This window comes from Scyliorhinus canicula, chromosome 2 (genome assembly GCF_902713615.1).
Source record: "Scyliorhinus canicula chromosome 2, sScyCan1.1, whole genome shotgun sequence".
NCBI lineage: Eukaryota > Metazoa > Chordata > Chondrichthyes > Carcharhiniformes > Scyliorhinidae > Scyliorhinus > Scyliorhinus canicula.
The window spans coordinates 129,649,156-129,669,207 of record NC_052147.1 but is presented as its reverse complement, the minus strand read 5'-3'; the positions used below and the strand labels follow the sequence as shown (position 1 = coordinate 129,669,207).

At 42.7% G+C, this 20,052-nt stretch overlaps 1 protein-coding gene across 5 annotated transcripts in view; it reads left to right on the top strand.

Annotated features, from left to right (window-relative positions):
• The window catches only part of pcnt (pericentrin), a 352,612-nt gene that overhangs the window by 209,806 nt on the left and 122,754 nt on the right, over positions 1-20,052 (top strand). For 4 of the 5 annotated variants that reach the window (XM_038786588.1, XM_038786581.1, XM_038786562.1 and 1 more), the window contains 3 exons: positions 4,839-5,071; positions 15,049-15,168; positions 15,289-15,309. In XM_038786588.1, the coding sequence (XP_038642516.1) occupies positions 4,839-5,071; positions 15,049-15,168; positions 15,289-15,309 (374 nt within the window). The remainder of the gene's footprint in view (positions 1-4,838; positions 5,072-15,048; positions 15,169-15,288; positions 15,310-20,052) is intronic. The other variant, XM_038786572.1, reaches the window with a different exon arrangement.

The following is a 20,052-nucleotide window of genomic DNA, read 5'->3' as shown; positions in this document are numbered from 1 at the left end:
GGGGGATTTTCACAGTAACTTCATTACAGTGTTAATGTAAGCCTACCTGTGACACTAATAAAGGTGATTATTATTAATAACCACTGCGCCAACGTGCTGCCCTATCGTGGCTGGCGAGATGATGTAGGAGGGAAGTGTTTGGATTCCTGAGGCATCGGGACTGATTCTTGGCAAGGTGGGACCTGTACAAGCTGAAGGGTTTCACCCCAGTTGGACTGGGACCAATCCTTGCAGGGGCATTTACTAATGTTATTGGGGAGGGTTTAAACTAAAGTGGCAAGAGGGGTGGGAACCTAAGCGAGGACACAGGAGAGAGGGAAACCAAGATAGAAATGAAAGACCAAAAAGTAGAAAGCAAAAGTGGAAGGCAGAGCAAATAGGGCTGTAATTCAAGAAACGTGTGAAAATGCTAACAAGGCAAGTCTGAAGATCCTGCATCTGAATGTATGGTTCATTCGCAATAAGGTAGACAAATTAACAGCACAAATTGGCATACTTGGGTACGATATGATTGGGATTATAGAGACGTAGTTGCAGGGTGACCAGGGCTGGGAACTGAATATCCAAGGGGAATGGATGTTTAGGAAGACAGATCAAAAGGAGGTGGGGTGCCATTGCTGGTCAAGGATAAAGTCAGTGCAATAGTGAGAGAGGATATTGGCTCTGAAAATCTAGATACAGAATCTGGCTGGAGCTAAGAAGTACCAAGAGCAGAAAACATGAGTAGAAGTTGTCAATAGGATTCCAAACAATAATAGTAATAATCGCTTATTGTCACAAGCAGGCTTCAATTAAGTTACTGTGAAAAGCCCATTCCGGCGCCTGTTCGGGGAGGTCGGTGCGGGAATTGAACCCGCGCTGCTGGCGTTGTTCTGCATTATAAGCCAGCTATTTAGCCTACTGTGCTAAACCAGCCCACTGTGCTCAACCAGCCCTTGTAAGGTAGGGGATGGCATTAAATGGAAATTAGAGATTCCAGTAACAAGGGTGCTGCAATAATCATGGGTGACTTTAATCTACATACAGATTGGGCAAACCAGATTATCAACAGTATTGTGACTGATGTACACCTGGATTGTGTGCCCAATCGGTTTTTAAGACAAGCATTCGAAGGAACCTACTAGGGAATGTGCGACGCTAGATTTGGTATTATGCAATGAGAAGGGTTGATTAATATTATGTTGTGCAAGATCCTTTGGAGAATAGGTTTTAGAAATTTAGAGTACCCAATTTTTTTTTTTTTACCAATTAAGGGCCAATTTAACATGGCCAATGCACTTACGCTGTACATCTTTTTGGGTTGTGGAGGTGAGACCCACACAAACACTGGGAGAATGTGCAAACTCCACATGGACAGTGACCCGGTGCCGGGATCGAACCCGGCTCCTTGGTGCCGTGAAGCAGCAGTGATAACCACTACATCATTGTGCTGCCCCCTCCTTTAGAGAATAGTGATCATAACATACTAGAATACTTAAATGGATGGAAAGTTGTTATAACCTGCCTGAATCCTATTGGCTGGCGAGAATTGGTTATCCCATGATTTATTATGGGCCCAATCAACTAAGTAGAATAACAGAAATTAACTGGGGGACAAATTAAAAGTGGCCACTCCAAAAATAACAAACCAAAAAGGAAACTTACCAACATCAAATCGTAGTGTGAAAAGAGGGGTCGATAAAGCAATCCAATCCCTGCGGCAGCCACCAGGCACAGAAGACCTTGAGAGTGCCCGTGGACACCGCATACTCCCTCTCCACGGACACCTGTCCACGGAAGAGAGGCAGTCCTGTTGGATGACCCCTTGGTCGCCTGCTGCCTGGGCCTTTTTATGGTGAGTTTCGCCAGGCCCAGGAGCAGGTTCACGAGGAGGTCTTTCGTCTTCCCACCCCTCTCTGCATCGGGTTTCGTTATCCCATTCTTGAGGGGTGGGGCAATCACTAGTAGTTGCAGTTGTATAATTAGAGCTGGCCAGTGTGGTACCTAGTGAAGAAAGCAGTGGTGAACTACTGCTGTTGTGTGTATATATTGTAAATTTACTTTCAATTTGACTCTACAAACTCGTGCTGGATTCTTCGTGGCCCTCACAAAAAAAAGAAGTATGATCTCAAAGGAGGACCAAGAAATTGATTAAGAGGGGAGGGGGCAATTAAAATATCAGGGTAAACTTACAATTAACATCAAAGCGGTCTGTAAAAGTTTCTATAAGTTAATAAAAAGATGGGTAAAGACTAATGTGTTAAATTCGAAAGATGACCATTTATAATAGAGAACAAGGAAATGGTAGAGCAAGTAAACAACTACTTTTGTTCTGTCTTCACAGAGGAATACGCACTTAACTTCCCGGAAATGCTAAGGAATCAAGGGTCGAGTGAGGAGGAGAAATTGAGGGAAATTAGTATTTTTTTTAAAATGTCCTTGAAAAATTAATGGGACTGAAAACTGAATAAATCCCCAGGTGGCCATGGAAATAGTGGATGCATTGGATGTCTTCTTTAAAAATTCTGTAGATTTTGGAACAGTCCCGGAAGATTGGTAAATGCAACCCCGCTATTTTAAAAAGGAGGGATCGAGAAAATGGAATCACAGACCATTTAGCCTTACATCAGTTGTAGGGAAAATGCTAGAGTCTATTGAAAAGGATGTGATAAGAGAATACTTAGAAAATATCAGTGAGATTATACAAAGTGAACATCGATTCATGAAAAGGAATAATGTTTGACAAACTTACTGAAGGTTTTTGTGGACGTAACACCTAGAATAGATAAAGGAGAACCCGTGGATGTGGTGTGTTTTGATTTTCAGAAATCTTTTGATAAAGTCCTAAGTAAGAGATTAATGTGCAAAATTAAAGCGCATGGAATTGGGGGTAATATATATGCATGGATTGAGAATTGGTTAGCAGACAGGCAACAATGAGTAGGAATAAATGGATCTTTTTTGGAGTTGCAGTCGCAGGCTAATGGGGTCCCGCAGGGATCGGTGTTTGGGGCCCAATTATTCACAATATTCATCAATGATTTGGATGAGGGCACTAAATACAATATATCTTAATTTGCTGATGACCCGACACTTGGTGGGAAGGTAATTGAGGGGGATGTTGAGAGGAGTCAAGGTTATTTAGACAATCTGAGTGAGTGGGTAACTACATGGCAGATGCAGTACAATGTGGATGACTATGAAGTTATCTACTTTGGATAGAGAAACAGAATGGCAGAGTATTATTTAAGGGCAGCACGGTAGCATGGTGGTTAGCATAAATGCTTCACAGCTCCATGGTCCCAGGTTCGATTCCCGGCTGGGTCACTGTCTGTGCGGAGTCTGCACGTCCTCCCCGTGTGTGCGTGGGTTTCCTCCAGGTGCTCCGGTTTCCTCCCACAGTCCAAAGATGTGCGGGTTAGGTGGATTGGCATGCTAAATTGCCTGTAGTGTCCTAAAAAAAAAAGTAAGGTTAAGGGGGGGTTCTTGGGTTACGGGTATAGGGTGGATACGTGGGTTTGAGTAGGGTGATCATTGCTCGGCACAACATCGAGGGCCGAAGGGCCTGTTCTGTGCTGTATTGTTCTATGTTCTATTTAAATGGTGATAGATCGGGAAATGTTGATGTACAAAAGGATCTGGGTGTCCTAGTACACCAGACATTGAAAGCAAGCATGCAGGTACACAGCAAGCAGTTAGTAAGGCAAATGGTATGTTGGCCTTCATTGGAAGATGACTTCAGCACAGGAGCCAGAATGCCTTACTGCAGCTGTACTTCTCCTTGGCCAGTCCCTCAGGGTCGAGGATGACTTGCTTCCACTGGGTTCTGTGGTGGCTGAATAGTCCAATCCTGAATCTGCAGACCCTGCCACAGGTTTGGCAGGTGGTCTTTGATGAGATGAGTGGGATGGCCTGGATTCTGTGCTCTCTTTCCACTATTTACGTTTGGTCTCTGCATGCTCCACCCTATGACGCTCAAGGTGGTTGGCACCTTTACAGATGCTCCTCCATCTTGTGCATTCTAAGGCAAGTGATTCCCATATGTCGATTGGGATGTTGCATTCATTTAGGGGGGCTTTCAGAGTGTCTTTGTAATGTTTCCTCTGCCCACCTAGTGATCGCTTGCCATTGCGGAGCTTGGAGTAGAGTACTTGTTTCGGGAGTTTTGTATCAGGCATGTGGACACTGTGGCCTGCCCATCGCAGCTGATCGAGCGTGACAGCTGTACAGGCCTTGGTGAGACCATAATTGGAGTATTGTGTGCAGTTTTGGTCTCCATATCATAGAAAAGATATACTTGCCACAGAAGGAGTGCAGCAAAAGTTCACAAAGCTAATTCCTGGGGTGGCAGGATTGCCTTGAGAATAGAGATTGGGTAAACTGGACCTGTATTCACTGGAATTTAGAAAAATGAGAGGGATCTAATTGAAACACACAACATTCTGAGAGGGCTGGACAGATTGGATGCAGAGATGTTGTTCCTTCTGGTTGGGGGTTCTAAAACAAGGGGTCACAGTCTCAGGATAGGGTAGGCATTTAGGACTGAATTGAGGAGAAACGCCTTCACTCACAGGGTGTTGAACCTGTGGAATTCTTGACCACAGAAGACTGGAGGCCAAGTCCCTGAATATATTTAAGAAGGCAATAGATTTCTAGACTCTATAAAGCTGACAAGGTGTATGGGAGAGTGCGAGAGTATGATGTTGAAATAGAGGATCAACCATGATGATATTGACTGATGGAGAAAGCTTGAATGACCAAATGGCCTCTTCCTCCTATTTTCTGTGTTTCTAGGCCATGATTTCGAGAATTGTCATTAGCTATTATTCATTCACTGATACTGTATTTGTACTGTTCAGGGTTACTGGAGGAGGCAGAACGTCTGTCCAAGGAGAAGTTGGACATCCAGTGTCAGGCAGATAAGGACCGTGCTGATCTGCTCTCTCGGACAAAGAGAATGGAAGTGGAGCTCGAGGCGGAGACGAACCGCAACTTTGAACTGGAGGACAAATGGCATTTGGAAGTTACTGACATGCAACAGCAGATCCAAGCTCTTGAGAAGCAGCTGAAGAATTATCGACAGTTTATGGATGTAAGGAGAATTGATTATGTACTGGGAGAATGTTTTGCTTTTCAGTCAGTGCAGTCACAATGGCGCAGGAGAATCTTTCTGTGCTGTTAACTTTCTATGATTCTATAGTGGATCAGTATAATATTCTTACATGTTCAAATATTGCCAATGTTCCATAATTTTAGCTGTCCTAAAACAAATTGCAAAATAGCATCCACACAATTTGTTTTTCAAATCAGCAAAATATAGTATTAGAATTGAAAGAGGGGACAAACTTGTTTTTACATAACATGATATTGTATCCTTAAGATAGAATCAGCAAATGGTTACTCTTCACATTTTGCAATACTTCCAAGTTTTACGTCATCTGCAAATTTTGAAATTGTGAACTGTACACCCAGGTCATTAATGTAAATTGAGAAAAGCAGTGGTCCTATTATCGGAGACAGTACTATACTTTGCTGTTTTCGGAACAACCACTTTTCTGTTTCCTTTAACTTCGCAGATTTCATTTCCGTATGCCCATGATCCCATTTGTCTTCATGGGTTAAGCTTTGCTGACATGTTTATTATGCTGCACTTATACACCACAAGGTATATAAAAGTGGTCCATACACATACACCACATCGACCCTGTGATTCTTGTTGACTCGCCCTGTTACTTCATCAAAAATCTCTGCTAAGTTAATTAAACACCATTTGCTTCCAACAAGCCCATGCTGGTTTTCCTTAATAGCTTGTCCAAATAACTGTTCAATTTTGTACTGGGTTAATTGTACAAGTTGCTCCACTATCCAGTTGAATTGACCGGTCTGTAATTTCTGGGTTTGTCCTTTTTAGAAGTAATGTATAAGATTTGCAGTTTTCCATTTGTCCTTCACCAGCCTCTTATCTGAGAAGAAATGTAAGATCATGGCCATTACCTCTGCAATTTTCACCCTCCCTCAGCATACTCTGATGCACCTATCAATCAATTACTTTGGAAGTGCAGTTGCTATTATGAAAGCAAATACAGGAGCCAATCTACACACGTGTTGATCTATTTGTTGTGGTGTTACTTGAGGGGTAGAAGGCTGCCCAGCCAATTTGCAGAACTTTCTACTATTTGAATTGTGTCATGGAACCGTTTACAAATATCTGAACTACCGGGAGGGGCTGATGGGACTTTTTAATCTATTATCCACATTATATTACCCTTGTAACAATGTAGCAGTTGTTTCAGCCGAAGCCATGTGTTCAGTTTCTGGAGTGGAATTTGAGGCTAGAACTTGGATTCAGTAGTGAGCATGCTCCCAAATCCATTTGATTAAAATTTGCTGTTTTAAAAAAAGAAAAAAACAATAAGCTACAGTACCAAGAACTCGCAGTAGGGAAATGATGCCATGAAAGGGTAGAGTAACACTTCTAATATTTAAAAAAATAATAATTTGAGTACCCAATTATTTTATTCCAATTAAGGGGCAATTTAGCATGGCCAATCCACCTACCATGCACATCTTTTGGGTTGTGGGGGGTGGAACCCACACAGACATGGGGAGAATGTGCAATCTCCACAAAGCCAGGATCGAACCTGGGTCCTCAGTGCCGTAGGCAGCAGTGCTAACCACTGCCCACCATTGTAATATCTAATGGAGAAAAACATCCCGATAAATAGATTGTTCTTTGATTATCAAGGTTATAATGTCAGCTGGCCAATGTGAACTTGGCAAACTGTTCCCAGTATTTCATATTCCTTCATCAGCATTCAGATCTACCCAGTTACCAGCAAACAAAATCATGGAAGTCGTACCCATTTATGATATATTCGGCCAGTCTTGCTGAAAATATAATGGTATGACAAAAACACATGCTGTAATATATGTACAAATTGGCTTTCAGGTTCAGGGCATAGTGTGGTATGCTGTGAGTTCTGAATTGCGAGACGATGCTGTGTGATTTAACCTGCTTTGCTATTTGCTTTGCAGAAACAGCATCTTGCCCTTAATCTTTATTTTAAAGAACTTGTTGAATTAGCATGTCAATTGATGATCAAACTCATGGTGGAGGATAGATGTGTGCGGAGGTGGGGTGGCGAAATATGTCCACATGATTTGGCATGTCCAAAGTTGAGAGGGTTTTGGGTGGGGGGGGGGGGGGGGGGGGGGGGAAAGTGCTTGGGGGTGGGTCAGGAAGTTTAGGCTGTTTGTTGATGCCACGGTTGGATTTTGTGTTGTTTCTTTTTGTTATGTATATATTTGAAAATTCCTCCAGTAAAATGTTTTTGAAAAAAAAAAAATCAATCAGAACACACCCAAGAGGACAGAGAGCGTCTTAATTTAACAAATCCAAAAGATAGCACTGCCAACAGTATATCAATCCCTCAGTAATGCACTGGAGTGTCAGGCTTTTGTGCTCAGGTTTCTGGAATGGGACTTTCTGACTCAAAGCGGAGGATACCACCAACTGAGCCATGGATATGATGGGAATGCCATTGCATTAACATTCATTATTTCGTTAAAAGATACTTACTGTTAATTATGACCCGTACCTTTTTGCATTGAGTTTGCTTGTCACTTAACATGCAAATTCAACAAGTTCTCACATTCCGGAGCGCTGACCTCTGCGCCTCCACTCTTTTAATAGATGTCTTGATCAACTCCGGCACCTTAGCCAGATCCTCCAAGGCCTCTTGTCTCTGCTGCTGAAACGTGGGAGTTCAAAAAATCCGCCAATTGCTCAGAGGCTACTGGGCAGCCAATGGCGCCCCAGAGACCCTCTTTCTCCCTGTTCCACTTTGAAAATCCTCCTGGCCATTCTGCAGCCCTTGCTCGTTATCCTCCTCATTTGATAAGCCATAAACTGGCTCCACCGGAGGAGAATTCCTGTCTCTCACTGTTCATGCACCCTGCACCAGAAAACACCCCCTATATCGGGTGAAAAGACCAAACAATTCCTCAAGCAGGAGCCACTAAATGTGTGACTACTTGCTCCATGGCCGCCGCTGAAAGTCTTCTGACTAATATTTATCCCTTGGTCAACATCACTGACCATCCCAATATTTATGGGTGCTTGCTAAGCATAAATAGGCTTCTACAGTTCCTGTGTTGCAACGGTGACTACATTTTATTGGCTATTAAGCATTCTGGGCGTCCCGAGGTGCTGAAAGGTGCTATATAAAGTCTGTTTGCCCTTTTCTCCAGCTCGAAAAAGAAATTACCTAAACTGTTGATCTCCTTCCTCTGTGTAGTAAATTGGAGGTTATTAACATTTTAATTGTAACTTTGTTGGTTCACTTTTTTTCTCTTATCAGGGGCGGGATTCTCCGCCAGCGGGATGCTCCGTTTTTCCGGCAGCCCGGGGTTTCCCGGCGGCATGGGCCTGCACCACAGTGGGAAACCCCATTGACTGGCCAGCGTAGCGGAGCATTCCGCCAGCGGGGTGAAGCAGAAATATGACACAGCATGATGGAGCATCCCGCCGGAAATCTTTCCTTCCCTCCTGTCTAATATACTTGACTTGATATTTATGACAGATCCATTCTAATCAATTTCCTCCTCCATCATTCTTCTAATTCTTTTTTAATCCTTAAATCTAATTATTTAAGGATATATTCTGTTGATGTTATTGTTCACTAAGGTCTCAGGTGCCCTGTGCCCTCACTAGGCCATTCATTTTCAGCTCACATGACAACTTGTGGTACAAGTTGTATTTGAGTTGGGGGGGCAGGGGAGTGCAGGGAAAAAAAAAAGTTAAAATTCGTTCTATAACTGTGCTGTTTATTAAAAAAAAAACTCATTGAACTTACCAGAAAGAAATAAGGCATTTGGGCCAAGCAGAAAACTTGTGTTAAACTTGTATAGAACATTGATGTTTATGCTCCCCACAAGCCTCCTTCACTCGACTTCATCTATCATTGTCAGCATATGCTCTATTTCTTGCTCATTCATGAGCCTTTTCTAGCTTCCACTTAAATGGTCCTATGCTATTTGCTTCAATTACTCCATATAATGACAAGCTCCATGTAATAATGTTTCTCCAGGTATAGATGTTTTTATTGAGTTTATTTATTTATTTACTCTGCAAATTTATTAACCTTGTCTCGTATTTTAGCATAGTCCTCCTCTCCCAATTTGATGTCATCTGAAAGTTTTAAAACTGTACTTCTGATTCCCAAGTCCAAAATGTTTATTTTGACAAATGGTGGGCAACAGTAGTCCCAACACCAATCTCTGTGGAGCACTATTTCTTACCTTCCATCAGTCTGAGTAAATGGAGTGAAAACAGCAACAGATCTTTGTCAAGTCAGAATATGTGATTTTAGATTCTGGGTGATCGCCTTCCTATATCTGTCATCTTGGTTTTTTTTTTAAGAAGACCTCTTAGTTTTTGTAAAGAAATTTGTGGGAGACGGTGGTGTAGTGAGAAGTCATTGGACTAGAAGTCCTCACTGATCATCTGGGTCAGCTGGTGGAATTTCAATTCAATTAATAAATCTGGAATTTAAAGCTTGTCTCAGTAATGGTAACCATGAAACGATCATTGATTGTTCCAAAAGCCCATGTGGTTCACAAATGTCCATTAGGGAAGGAAATCTGCCATCCTTAACCTGGTCTGGCCTACATGTGACTCCAGACCCACAGCAATGTGGTTGTCTCTTAACATGGAGTATTTTTTGCCTCTACCACTCTTTCAGCCAGAGAGTCCCATATCCTTGTAAAACATGCACCTCAACTTGTGCAATACTTCTATCAATCAGGTGAATCTATACCCCTGGTAACTAACCTCTCTGCTAAAGGAAATAGGACCTTTCTTTCTATTCCTTATGATTTCATATAGGCCAGTTAAATTCCCCTCAACCTCTGTCCCAAAGAAAAGCATCTCAATCTATCAAACCTTTCTTGCAGCTGAATTTCTCCAGCCCAGTCCTGGCCATGTCTTTATGAATCACCAATGTACCCTTCTAGTACGATTACAAACTTTCTTTATTGTAATGATGAGAACTGTACAAAGTACTCTAGCTGTGGCCCAACTTGTGTTCGTACAGTTCTGGCATAACCTCCCTGCTCATATATTGTATGCCTTGGCTAATGTAGGAAAATATTCTGTATATCTAGAGAACTCCTCAGAGTGTTGCCCTGGGCCCAAACGTCTTAAGCTGCTTCATCACGACCTTCCTTCCACCATAAAGTCAGAAGTCGGGATGTTCGCTGATGATAGCGCAATGTTCACCATTCGTGACTCCCCAAATACTGAAGCAGTCCTTGTTCAAAGGCAGCAAGACCTGGACAATATCCAGGCTTGGGCTAACAAGTGGTGAGTAACATTCATGCCACACAAGTGCCAGGCAACGACCATCTCCAGAAAAGAGAATCTAAACATCATCTCTTAACATTCAGTGGCATTGCCATTGCTGAATCATCCACTATCAACATCCGATGGATTGTTATTGACCAGAAGCTGAACTGGAGTGGCCATATAAATACTGTGGCTGCAAGAGCAGTCAAAAGCTAGGAATCGTGCATTGAGTAACTCACCTCCTGATTCCCCAAAGCATGTCCACCATCTACAGGGTATAAAGTCAGGAAGGTGATGGAATGCTACCCACCTGCCTGGATGAGTGCAGTTCCAGAAACATTGAAGAAACTTGACACCATCCAAGACAAAGTAGCCCACTTCACACCCTCCATCACCGATGCACAGTGGAAACAGTGTGTACCACCTTTCGGGTGCACTGCAGGAACTCACCAAGGCTCCTGAAACAGCACTTTCCAAACCACAGCAATTACTATCCTATGTTTGTGAGAACGAGGGCAGTGGGCACATGTGAATACTGTCACCTGGAGGTTCCCCTGCAAGCCACTCATCATCTTGACTTGTTAATATATCACTGTTCCTTCACTGTCACTGGAACAAAACTCTGGAACTCCATCTCTAACAGCGCAATGGGTGTACCGACACCTCTGGGACTGCAGCGATTCAAGAAGGCAACTCACCACCACCTTCTCGAGGGCAGTAAGAATGAGCAATAAATGCTGGCCCAACCAGCGATGCCAATATCCCATTAATTAATTTGGTTTTAAAAATCACCATAAACCACCTTATCTCATTGTTCTGCTACCTTCAGAAATCGGTGGACATACAACCAAGAGGAAAGGCGGGATGCCTTTCCTCTACACTTCTCAATATATTTTTTCTGTACTCCCTTGCCTTACTTGCCCTTCTCAAATGCATTACTTCCACTTTGATTTGGATTTTGTTTATTGTCATGTGTACCAAGGTACAGTGAAAAGTATTTTTCTGCGAGCAGCTCAACAGATCATTAAATACATGAAAAGAAAAGGAAATACATAATAGGGCAACACAATTTACAAATGTAACTACATAACACCGGCATCGGGTGAAGCATAAAGGGGTGTTGTGTTAATGAGGTCAGTCCATAAGAGGGCCGTTTAGGAATCTGGTAACAGTGGGGAAGAAGTTGTTTTTGAGTCTGTTCGTGCGAGTTCTCAGACTTTTGTATCTCCTGCCCGATGGAAGAAGTTGGAAGAGTGAGTAAGCAGGGTGGGAGGGGTCTTTGATTATGCTGCCTGCTTTCCCCAGGCAACGGGAGGTGTAGATGGAGTCAATGGATGGGAGACAGGTTCGTGTGATGGACTGGGCTGTGTTCACGACTCTCCGAAGTTTCTTGTGGTCTTGTGCCGAGCAGTTGCCATACCAGGCTGTGATGCAGCCAGATAGAATGCTTTCTATGATGCATCTGTAAAAGTTGCTAAGAGTTAATGCGGACATGCTGAATTTCCTTAGTTTCCTGAGGAAGTATATTGTGCTTTAGGGTAGTAGCGCCGACGTGGGTGGACCAGGACAGATTTTTGGAGATGTGTACCTCTAGGAATTTTAAACTGATAACCATCTCCACCTCGGCTCCATTGAAGCTGACAGGGGTGTGTACAGTACTTTGCTTTCTGAAGTTAATATCCAGCTCTTTAGTTTTGCTGGCATTGAGGAATAGATTGCTGTCGCTGCACCACTCCACTAGGTTCTCTATCTCCCCCCCTGTATTCTGATTCGTTATTCGAGATCCGGCCCACTATGGTCGTATCGTCAGCAAACTTGTAGATGGAGTTGGAAGCATGGAGAATAGCCAATGTTGTTCCTTTGTTTAAGTAGGGTAGCAAGGATAATCCAGGGAACTACAAGCCGGTAAGCCTTACGTCAGTGATAGGGAAATTACTGAAGAGAATTCTTCGAGACAGGACCTACTCCCATTTGGAAGCAAATGGACGTATTAGCGAGAGGCAGCACGATTTTGTGAAGGGGAAGTCGTGTCTCACTAACTTGATAAGAGTTTTTCGAGGAGGTCTCAAAGGTGATTGATGCAGATAGGGCAGTGGATGATGTCTATATGGACTTCAGTAGGCCTTTGACAAGGTCCCTCATGGCAGACTGGTACAAAAAGTGAAGTCACGTGGGATCAGGGGTGAGCTGGCAAGGTGGATACAGAAGTGGCTAGGTCATGGAAGGCAGAGAGTAGCAATGGAAGGGTAATTTTCTGATTGGAGGGCTGTGACTAGTGGTGTTCCGCAGGGATCAGTGCTGGGACCTTTGCTGTTCATAGTATATATAAATGATTTGGAGGAAAATGTAACTGGTCTGATTAGTAAGTTTGCACACGACACAAAGGTTGGTGGAATTGCAGATAGCGATGAGGACTGTCAGAAGCTACAGCAGGTTTAGATCGTTTGGAGACTTGGGCGGAGAGATGGCCGATGGAGTTTAATCCGGACAAATGTGAGGTAATGCATTTTGGAAGGTCTAATGGAGGTAGGGAATATACGGTGAATGGTAGAACCTTCAAGAGTATTGACAGTCAGAGAGATCTAGGTGTACAGGTTCACAGGTCACTGAAAGGGGCAACACAGGTGGAGAAGGTAGTCAAGAAGGCATACGGCATGCTTGCCTTCATTGGCCGGAGCATTGAGTATAAGAGTTGGCAAATCATGTTGCAGCTGTATAGAACCTTAGTTAGGCCACACTTGGAGTATAGTGTTCAGTTTTGGTCGCCACACTAGCAGAAGGCTGTGGAGGCTTTAGAGAGGGTGCAGAAGAGATTAACCAGGATGTTGCCTGGTATGGAGGGCATTAGCTATGAGGAGTGGTTGAATAAACTTGGTTTGTTCTCACTGGAACGACGGAGGTTGAGGGGCGACTTGATAGAGGTCTACAAAATTATGAGGCGTGTAGACAGTGGATAGTCCGAGGCTTTTTCCCAGGGTAGAGGGGTCAATTACGAGGGGGCATAAGTTTAAGGTGCGAGGGGCAAGGTTTAGAGGAGCTGTACGAGGCAAATTTTTTTACACAGAGGGTAGTGGGTGCCTGGAACACGCTGCCGGAGGAGGTGGTGGAAGCTGGGACGATAGTGACATTTAAGGGACATCTTGACAAATTTATGAAGAGGATGGGAATAGAGGGTATGGATCCAGGAAGTGTAGAAGATTTTAGTTTAGATGGGCAGCATGGTCGGCGCTGGCTTGGAGGGCTGAAGCTGTTCCTGTCCTGTATTTTCTGTGTTCTTTGTTGTTTGTTCACATTTTGCCACACCGACATGTGTGCACAGGGAGTATAGTAGGGGGCTAAGTACGCAGCCTTACGGGGCCTCGGTACTATTGTGGAGGAGGTGTTGCTGATTCTTACTGATTGTGGTCTGTGGGTTAGAAAGTCAAGGATCCAGTTGCAGAGTGAGGAGCCATGTCCTAGGTTTTGGAGCTTTGATATGAGCTTGGCAGGGATTATGGTGTTGAAGACTGAGCTGTAGTCAATAAATAGGGGTCTGATGTAGGAGTCCTTGTTGTCGAGATGCTCTAGGGGAGAGTGTAGGGCCAGGAAGATGGAGCCTGCTGTGGACCGGTTGCGGCGGTATGCGAATTGAAGTAGATCGAGGCGTTCTGGGAATATGGAGGTGATGCACTTCACGACCAACCTCTCAAAACACTTCATTACGATTGATGTCAGGGCCATCGGACAGTAGTCATTGAGGCACGTTGCCTGGTTCGTCTTTGGCACCGGTATGATGGTGGTCTTCTTGAAGCAGGTGGGGACCTCGGAGCGGAGTAGGGACAGGTTAAAGATGTCCACAACATCTGCCAGCTGGTCCGCGCAGGCTCCGAGTACATGATCAGGGATCCCGTCTGGACCCGTCGCCTTCCGAGGGTTCACTTTCAGGAAAGCCGATCTGACTTCGGAAGATGTGCTGGTGGGTATGGGTGTGTTATGAGCTTCGCTGGATCAAATTCCATTTGTCACCTTTCAGTCCACCTGACTAGTCCATTGATATTTTCTGCCGTCTGCAGTGTTCTTCCTCACGATAAACCACTTGATAATTTTTTGTGCTTTTTGCAAACTTCTAAATTTTATGCATCCAAAGCATGTTGCATATTGATGCTTTTCTGTATCCTACCAGACGTTTGGTCCACCATGTAGAGGATATTTCTGGGTTCAAAATTCAACAGAGCATCTGGAAAAGCCTTCTGACATTGTTGAGCATTGAACAGGCATTGTTGAACATAATGCCCATTATTTTAGGACAAGCTATTCTGCATCACTCATTCATGGCCAAAACCCTTAATTTGCAGTGTTTCTACCATGAAAAAGTGAACCGAATCAGAAGAAAACCACCGGTGGCAAGCTTTCTGCCTTTTGCATCAATCATTGCTACCTTATCTCCATCCTTACTTGCAGTGCATATTTTGAAAGGAGGGCATGAGACCCAAGTCCTGGCAACATGCCATCATTGCTGCGTAGTGTCACTGAAGTGCCGTTGCTTCATCATCTTTTTTGTTAATTGGATCTTGAGCTTTACAGTGTTATGTAGAGTATACTTTGTATTTGAATAAATCATATCCTAACGTGCTGGGTAGCCTGCAGATAAAGCAATAAAGTTAAGAATGAAATCTTAATGTAGTGTAAAAGATGTATAAATTTAGCAATGGAATACCGGAGTTATTTGTGTCCTTTTCACTCAGGAACAAGCAGCTGAGCGTGAACATGAACGAGATGAGTTCCAGCAAGAGATTGAAAATCTGGAAAGACAATTAAAACAAGGACTAAAATCACAAGGAAGCGGTGATTATACAGTATCTAAGGTACTTCTGACTCTTCATATCATTTACTGTTTTCATGTTAACCGTATTCACATACAAAATTTGAATTTCCTAATATTTCTAAAAAGTGTTTTTCTTTTTCCCAAACCATGGATGTTTTAGAGCGATTATTTGAGTTTCCAGGTATGAAAATATGTTACCTATATTCTGATCAACCTGGCTGCATGCTTCGTAATCCCTAATAGTTTCCTCTTAGTATCTCTCTCTAGCCTCATCCCGGAATACATGTGTTTCCCCAAGATAAATGTCATGTTTAATTCCTTCAGAACTCAACTATTCTTAATGTTATTAACACTAATATGTTGATTTTGATGACTGTTTGGAAAAGCAGCGAAGAGAGATGTTACAAATAGGGCCACTGGTAATAATTAACCTGAACACGAATAGAACTGAATCCTTGTGTAGTTCTGGTTAAATGCTTACTCTGTGCAATGTTTCACAATGCCGTAGTATATTGCAAGGATGGCTACTGTGTTCAAATTCATATTGTGGAATATTTTTGCTCAACTGTTCTTTCCTAATTTGCCAACAAGATTGTGTACACTCTTGTGATGCATGACGGTGGACAGTGTGGGCATTCTTACAATGATAATGTTGCATAATCGTGTCTAGTAGCAAGCTAAAAGTGAAATTTGGTTGAGTTTCCTTCCTATCCAAGTTGTAGAGTTATTCCTGTAAAAAATTTTTAATATGTAGTCAACTAGACAGTTGTAGACCCTTAACGGAATGAGTCTTTCGTCTCAATAGTGGAAACTCCTTCTTTGATGCCTTATTCTGTTGTATTATAGCTGAATTGTGCCAATAGTGTGCCACTGATCTTTGCCAGAGTCTTTGTCCAATAGGTCATCTTGTGCAAATACATTTTGTGAGGCGTACCATTTGGTCAGCACAAAAGAAAATTTTGTTCTTGTTGTGCAGCTGTCGATATTATTAGAGTCCATTGGGGTCTACAGCACAGAAAAGGCCCTTCAGTCGATTGAACTCGAGTCACCATAGACACTCTTTTGCTGATTTGCAAGCTGATTTCTTCAACTTCTTTCATTTGTTCTTTATCTGGTGAAAAACAATTACTGTTACTGAAGTCCTGAGCTTTCTGGAGGAATTCCAGTTCACACTTCTGACTAAGCACACATCTTAGATTGCCTCCAAGCTAGATAACCGAGACAATACGTTAAACCACAGTTGGACATTTTATATTTGGGGGCAGTCCTTGACCTCATTTGAGTGAGGTACAATCCACTCTTTGATATGCTCCAAAGGTTTTGACACTGGCTGATCTCGATCTTTCTGAAAACCTTGGATCTGATCTTTTCGCTCATCGAAAATATGAACAAATGAGAATGTTTTATATTTGTGCAGATGTGTTTCACAGAAGGATTAACATTGTCTTCCATTGCTTTATTACTAAAGTATTTTGGATCCCAATTATCCACCTTCAATTCAGAGCTTTCAGCTTGCCATTCCACTCCACCTATCGCACAATCATCACTCTCCGCTCCCTCTGAAGCTTGTTTCCATTCTCAGTGGCGGTACAGTAGCACAGTGTTTATCACAGGGTTCAATTCCTGGCCCGGATCACTGTCTGTGTGGTGCCTGCACGTTCTCCCCGTGCCTGCGTGGGTTTCCTCCCACAGTCCAAACGTGTGCAGGTTAGGTGGATTGGCCATGCTAAATTGCCTTTAGTGTCCAAAAAAGGTTGAGTGGGTACGGGGAGTGGGTGGTGTGGGCTTGGGTAGCGTGCTCTTTCCAAGGGCTGGTGCAGACTCGATGAGCCAAATGGCCTCCTTCTGCACTGTAAATTCTATGAGAATTCTATGAATAATTAAAAATGGGCACCATTGAATCCAGGATGGATTTTCACTTGAATCTTGTAATAACACATGGTCAACAGATCCCCAAAGAAAGTCTTAAAATAGCTGACTATAGCCTAACTGGTTCCTCAGGACTTTAATAATGCCCTCAGTTATGCAGAGTTTGTTGGAAAGCTGGGACATTGATTACTTCTGTTGGTTAATGTCTGATTTCATTAGCAATATTGCTTTAATCAACTAGTTTCTATTGGGAGTAATTATGCATTTGGTACGTGTGCTGCAACCAAAATGAAAACGCCACCGTTTCAATTTATGGCTTTTTTTCAATAATGGAGAGATATTATTCTGGAATATTGGAGAAGCTTTCAACAGATTGAGGAAGGGTGCTGATACCTGATATCTTAAGAAAGAATCACAAAAATAAGTTACGTTTTTCGTTATTACCAGTGCTTTTGAGGTTCCATGCTGAGAATTTTTCTTTCTTTCATTCATGGGATGTGGGCATTGCTGACTGGGCCAGCATTTATTGCCCATCCCTAATTGCCCTTGAACTGTGTGAGTTGCTTGGCTATTGAAGAGTCAGCCACATTGCTGTGGGTCTGCAGTCAGATATGGGCCATTGCAGGTAAGGATGGCAGATCCCGAAAGGACATCAGTGAATCAGATGGGTTTTTATGACAATTGATAATGGTTTCATGAATCATCGAATCCATACAATGCAGAAGGAGGCCATTTGGCCCATCAAATATGCACCGAACCTCCGAAAGAGTACTTTACCTTGGCCCAGTCTCCCGTCCTATACCTGTAACCCCACCTAACCTCTAACCTGCACAAGTTTGGACTGTGGGTGGAAACTGGAGCACCCGGAGAAAACCCACACAGACACTGGGTGAACATGCAAACTCCACCAAGATAGTTACGCAAGGCTGGAATTGAACCCAGGTCCCTGCCACTGTGAGGCAGCAGTGCTAGCCACTGTGCTGCCTTGGCCATGACCACCATGGTCATTATTAAGCCTTTAATTCAAGATTTTTAAAATTGAATTCAAATGTTGTTAGCTGTTGTTGTGGTAATGCCCCAGAATATTACCCTGGGTCTCTGGATTACCAGTTCAGTGACAACATCACATCGTCACTACCTCCACCGGTACCAAGTGAGAAACAAGAAACAAGGAATAATATTCTTTCTCCCAACAAAAGTGCCAGTAAATTTCCAAGTATGCCTCTGTTGAAACTTCATTCAAAGTTTAATGCTTCTATATCTATATATTGAACTGGTTGGTTTAGCAGATTTCCCAGACTCTGTCAGCTCCCAGACTTTGCTTGGATCCAAAGCAGTAAGTAGCTCAGTTCTCTCTGCATTTAGAAAGTACAAAACCTGATCCTTTGGTCTAATAATTAAAAATATTTCTGGAGTTGATGTCATTTCCCAAAATTTCTTGTTGAATCCATCATGGTTTAGAGTTTGGGTTTTCAATTGAATATCCGCTTCCGTAGTTATGCCGTACCTTTGTTAAACTTGATGGCGCCTTCAGGTATGATTGAACACTGAATGAAACTGGTTATGCTGCCTCACAACTGTGTGGTCATTCTTTTCAACCTGACTTTTCTCTCCGAGTTTAAATATACCATTTTGGTTTTTTTTGGCATTTTGTGCCAACCTGGCTACTTAAATGCTACTTCAAAAATTAAGAAGCAGAGAGTTCAGAAAGGCTTTGTTTTCACATGTTTGCTGTATAAAAGCTAAGTGATTTAATATTTAGCTAATTTAGCAACCGCAGCATTACATTTGGGGCATTTAATAGTGTTGAGGACATCTTTAAAAAAAAACATTTGCTGTCATTGCCCCAATAGTGACTCCATTTACTTTTTCCCAGAATTGTTTTTGATAGTCCCTTTCAATGGGATACACTTGTATCATTGCCTGGAGGTGCTGTAGGTCTATCAACCTTTTTAGCAAAATCTATCCCTTTCCTGTGCATGTTCGCTTGTTTCGCTCTGCATATCGATCTAGTGGCTTAGCAATGTTGTCACAACCTGTCTTCCAGTTCATTGTTCTTTTTAATTCCAAGCTATCTGTATTGGATCTGAGTTTTTATTCATCCATTCCCAGGAGCAAAAGAACATTCTCTCATTTTCAGTCCACACATTATGCATTTATGATTTCACAAATTTTATTGGAAGGGTGATGGAACGCAATTAAGGACTTAGGATTTTGAATCAAAACTGTGATAATAATGAACCTGCAGATTTAACATTTTCAGACTGAAATTAATTCCATAAAGTTTTTTTTTCATACGCTGCAACAACTGTATTTAAAGTAAAGTAGAAATAAAGTTAGCATACTCCCAGGTGACTGTAGGTTGCTTTCCCCTGTGCCCATGAGAAACCCAGAGAAGGTAGTTATGGGGTTTTATCTTGAAATCTGCAAGTGCTGCCACTTCAATGTTGGGAGGGAATTCAAGGATTCCATGGCTGCACTCTCCAGGCAAATGGTTAAATCCCTGACTTGGGTATGGCAGGTGCTAAAGAGGTCAACAGATCAGCATTCATCAGTGTATGAATGTCACAATATTGATTATGGTTGGTGGAATTCAGCTTCTCGTTAGTGATTACTCTGAAGATGTTGTTGGCATAGAGGTTAACTAAGGTGGCTGATATTTCTCTTGTTTGGCAAGGCCATTATGAAACAATTATGTGGCATGGATGCTATCTGCCATTTGGTAGCTCAGGTATTGACTGCATTATTGAAGATGTTGTGAATAGAGTGGAACAGAATACTGAATCACAGAATTGTTATAGCGCAAAAGAACACCAGTCAGACCATCATATCTGCACCGGTTCTCTGATCAATTCCCGTATTCTCCCCGCAACCCAGCACATTCCTCCTGTTCAGATAACAGTCTGATTCCCTTATTCATGCTTCAGTTGAACCTGCCTCCACCACACTATCAGGCGATGCATACCAGATCTTAACCACTTGCTTGTGTGAGAAACGTATTTTCTCATACTACTTTTGCCAATTACTTTAAATCTGCCTTCTTGTTCTTGGACCT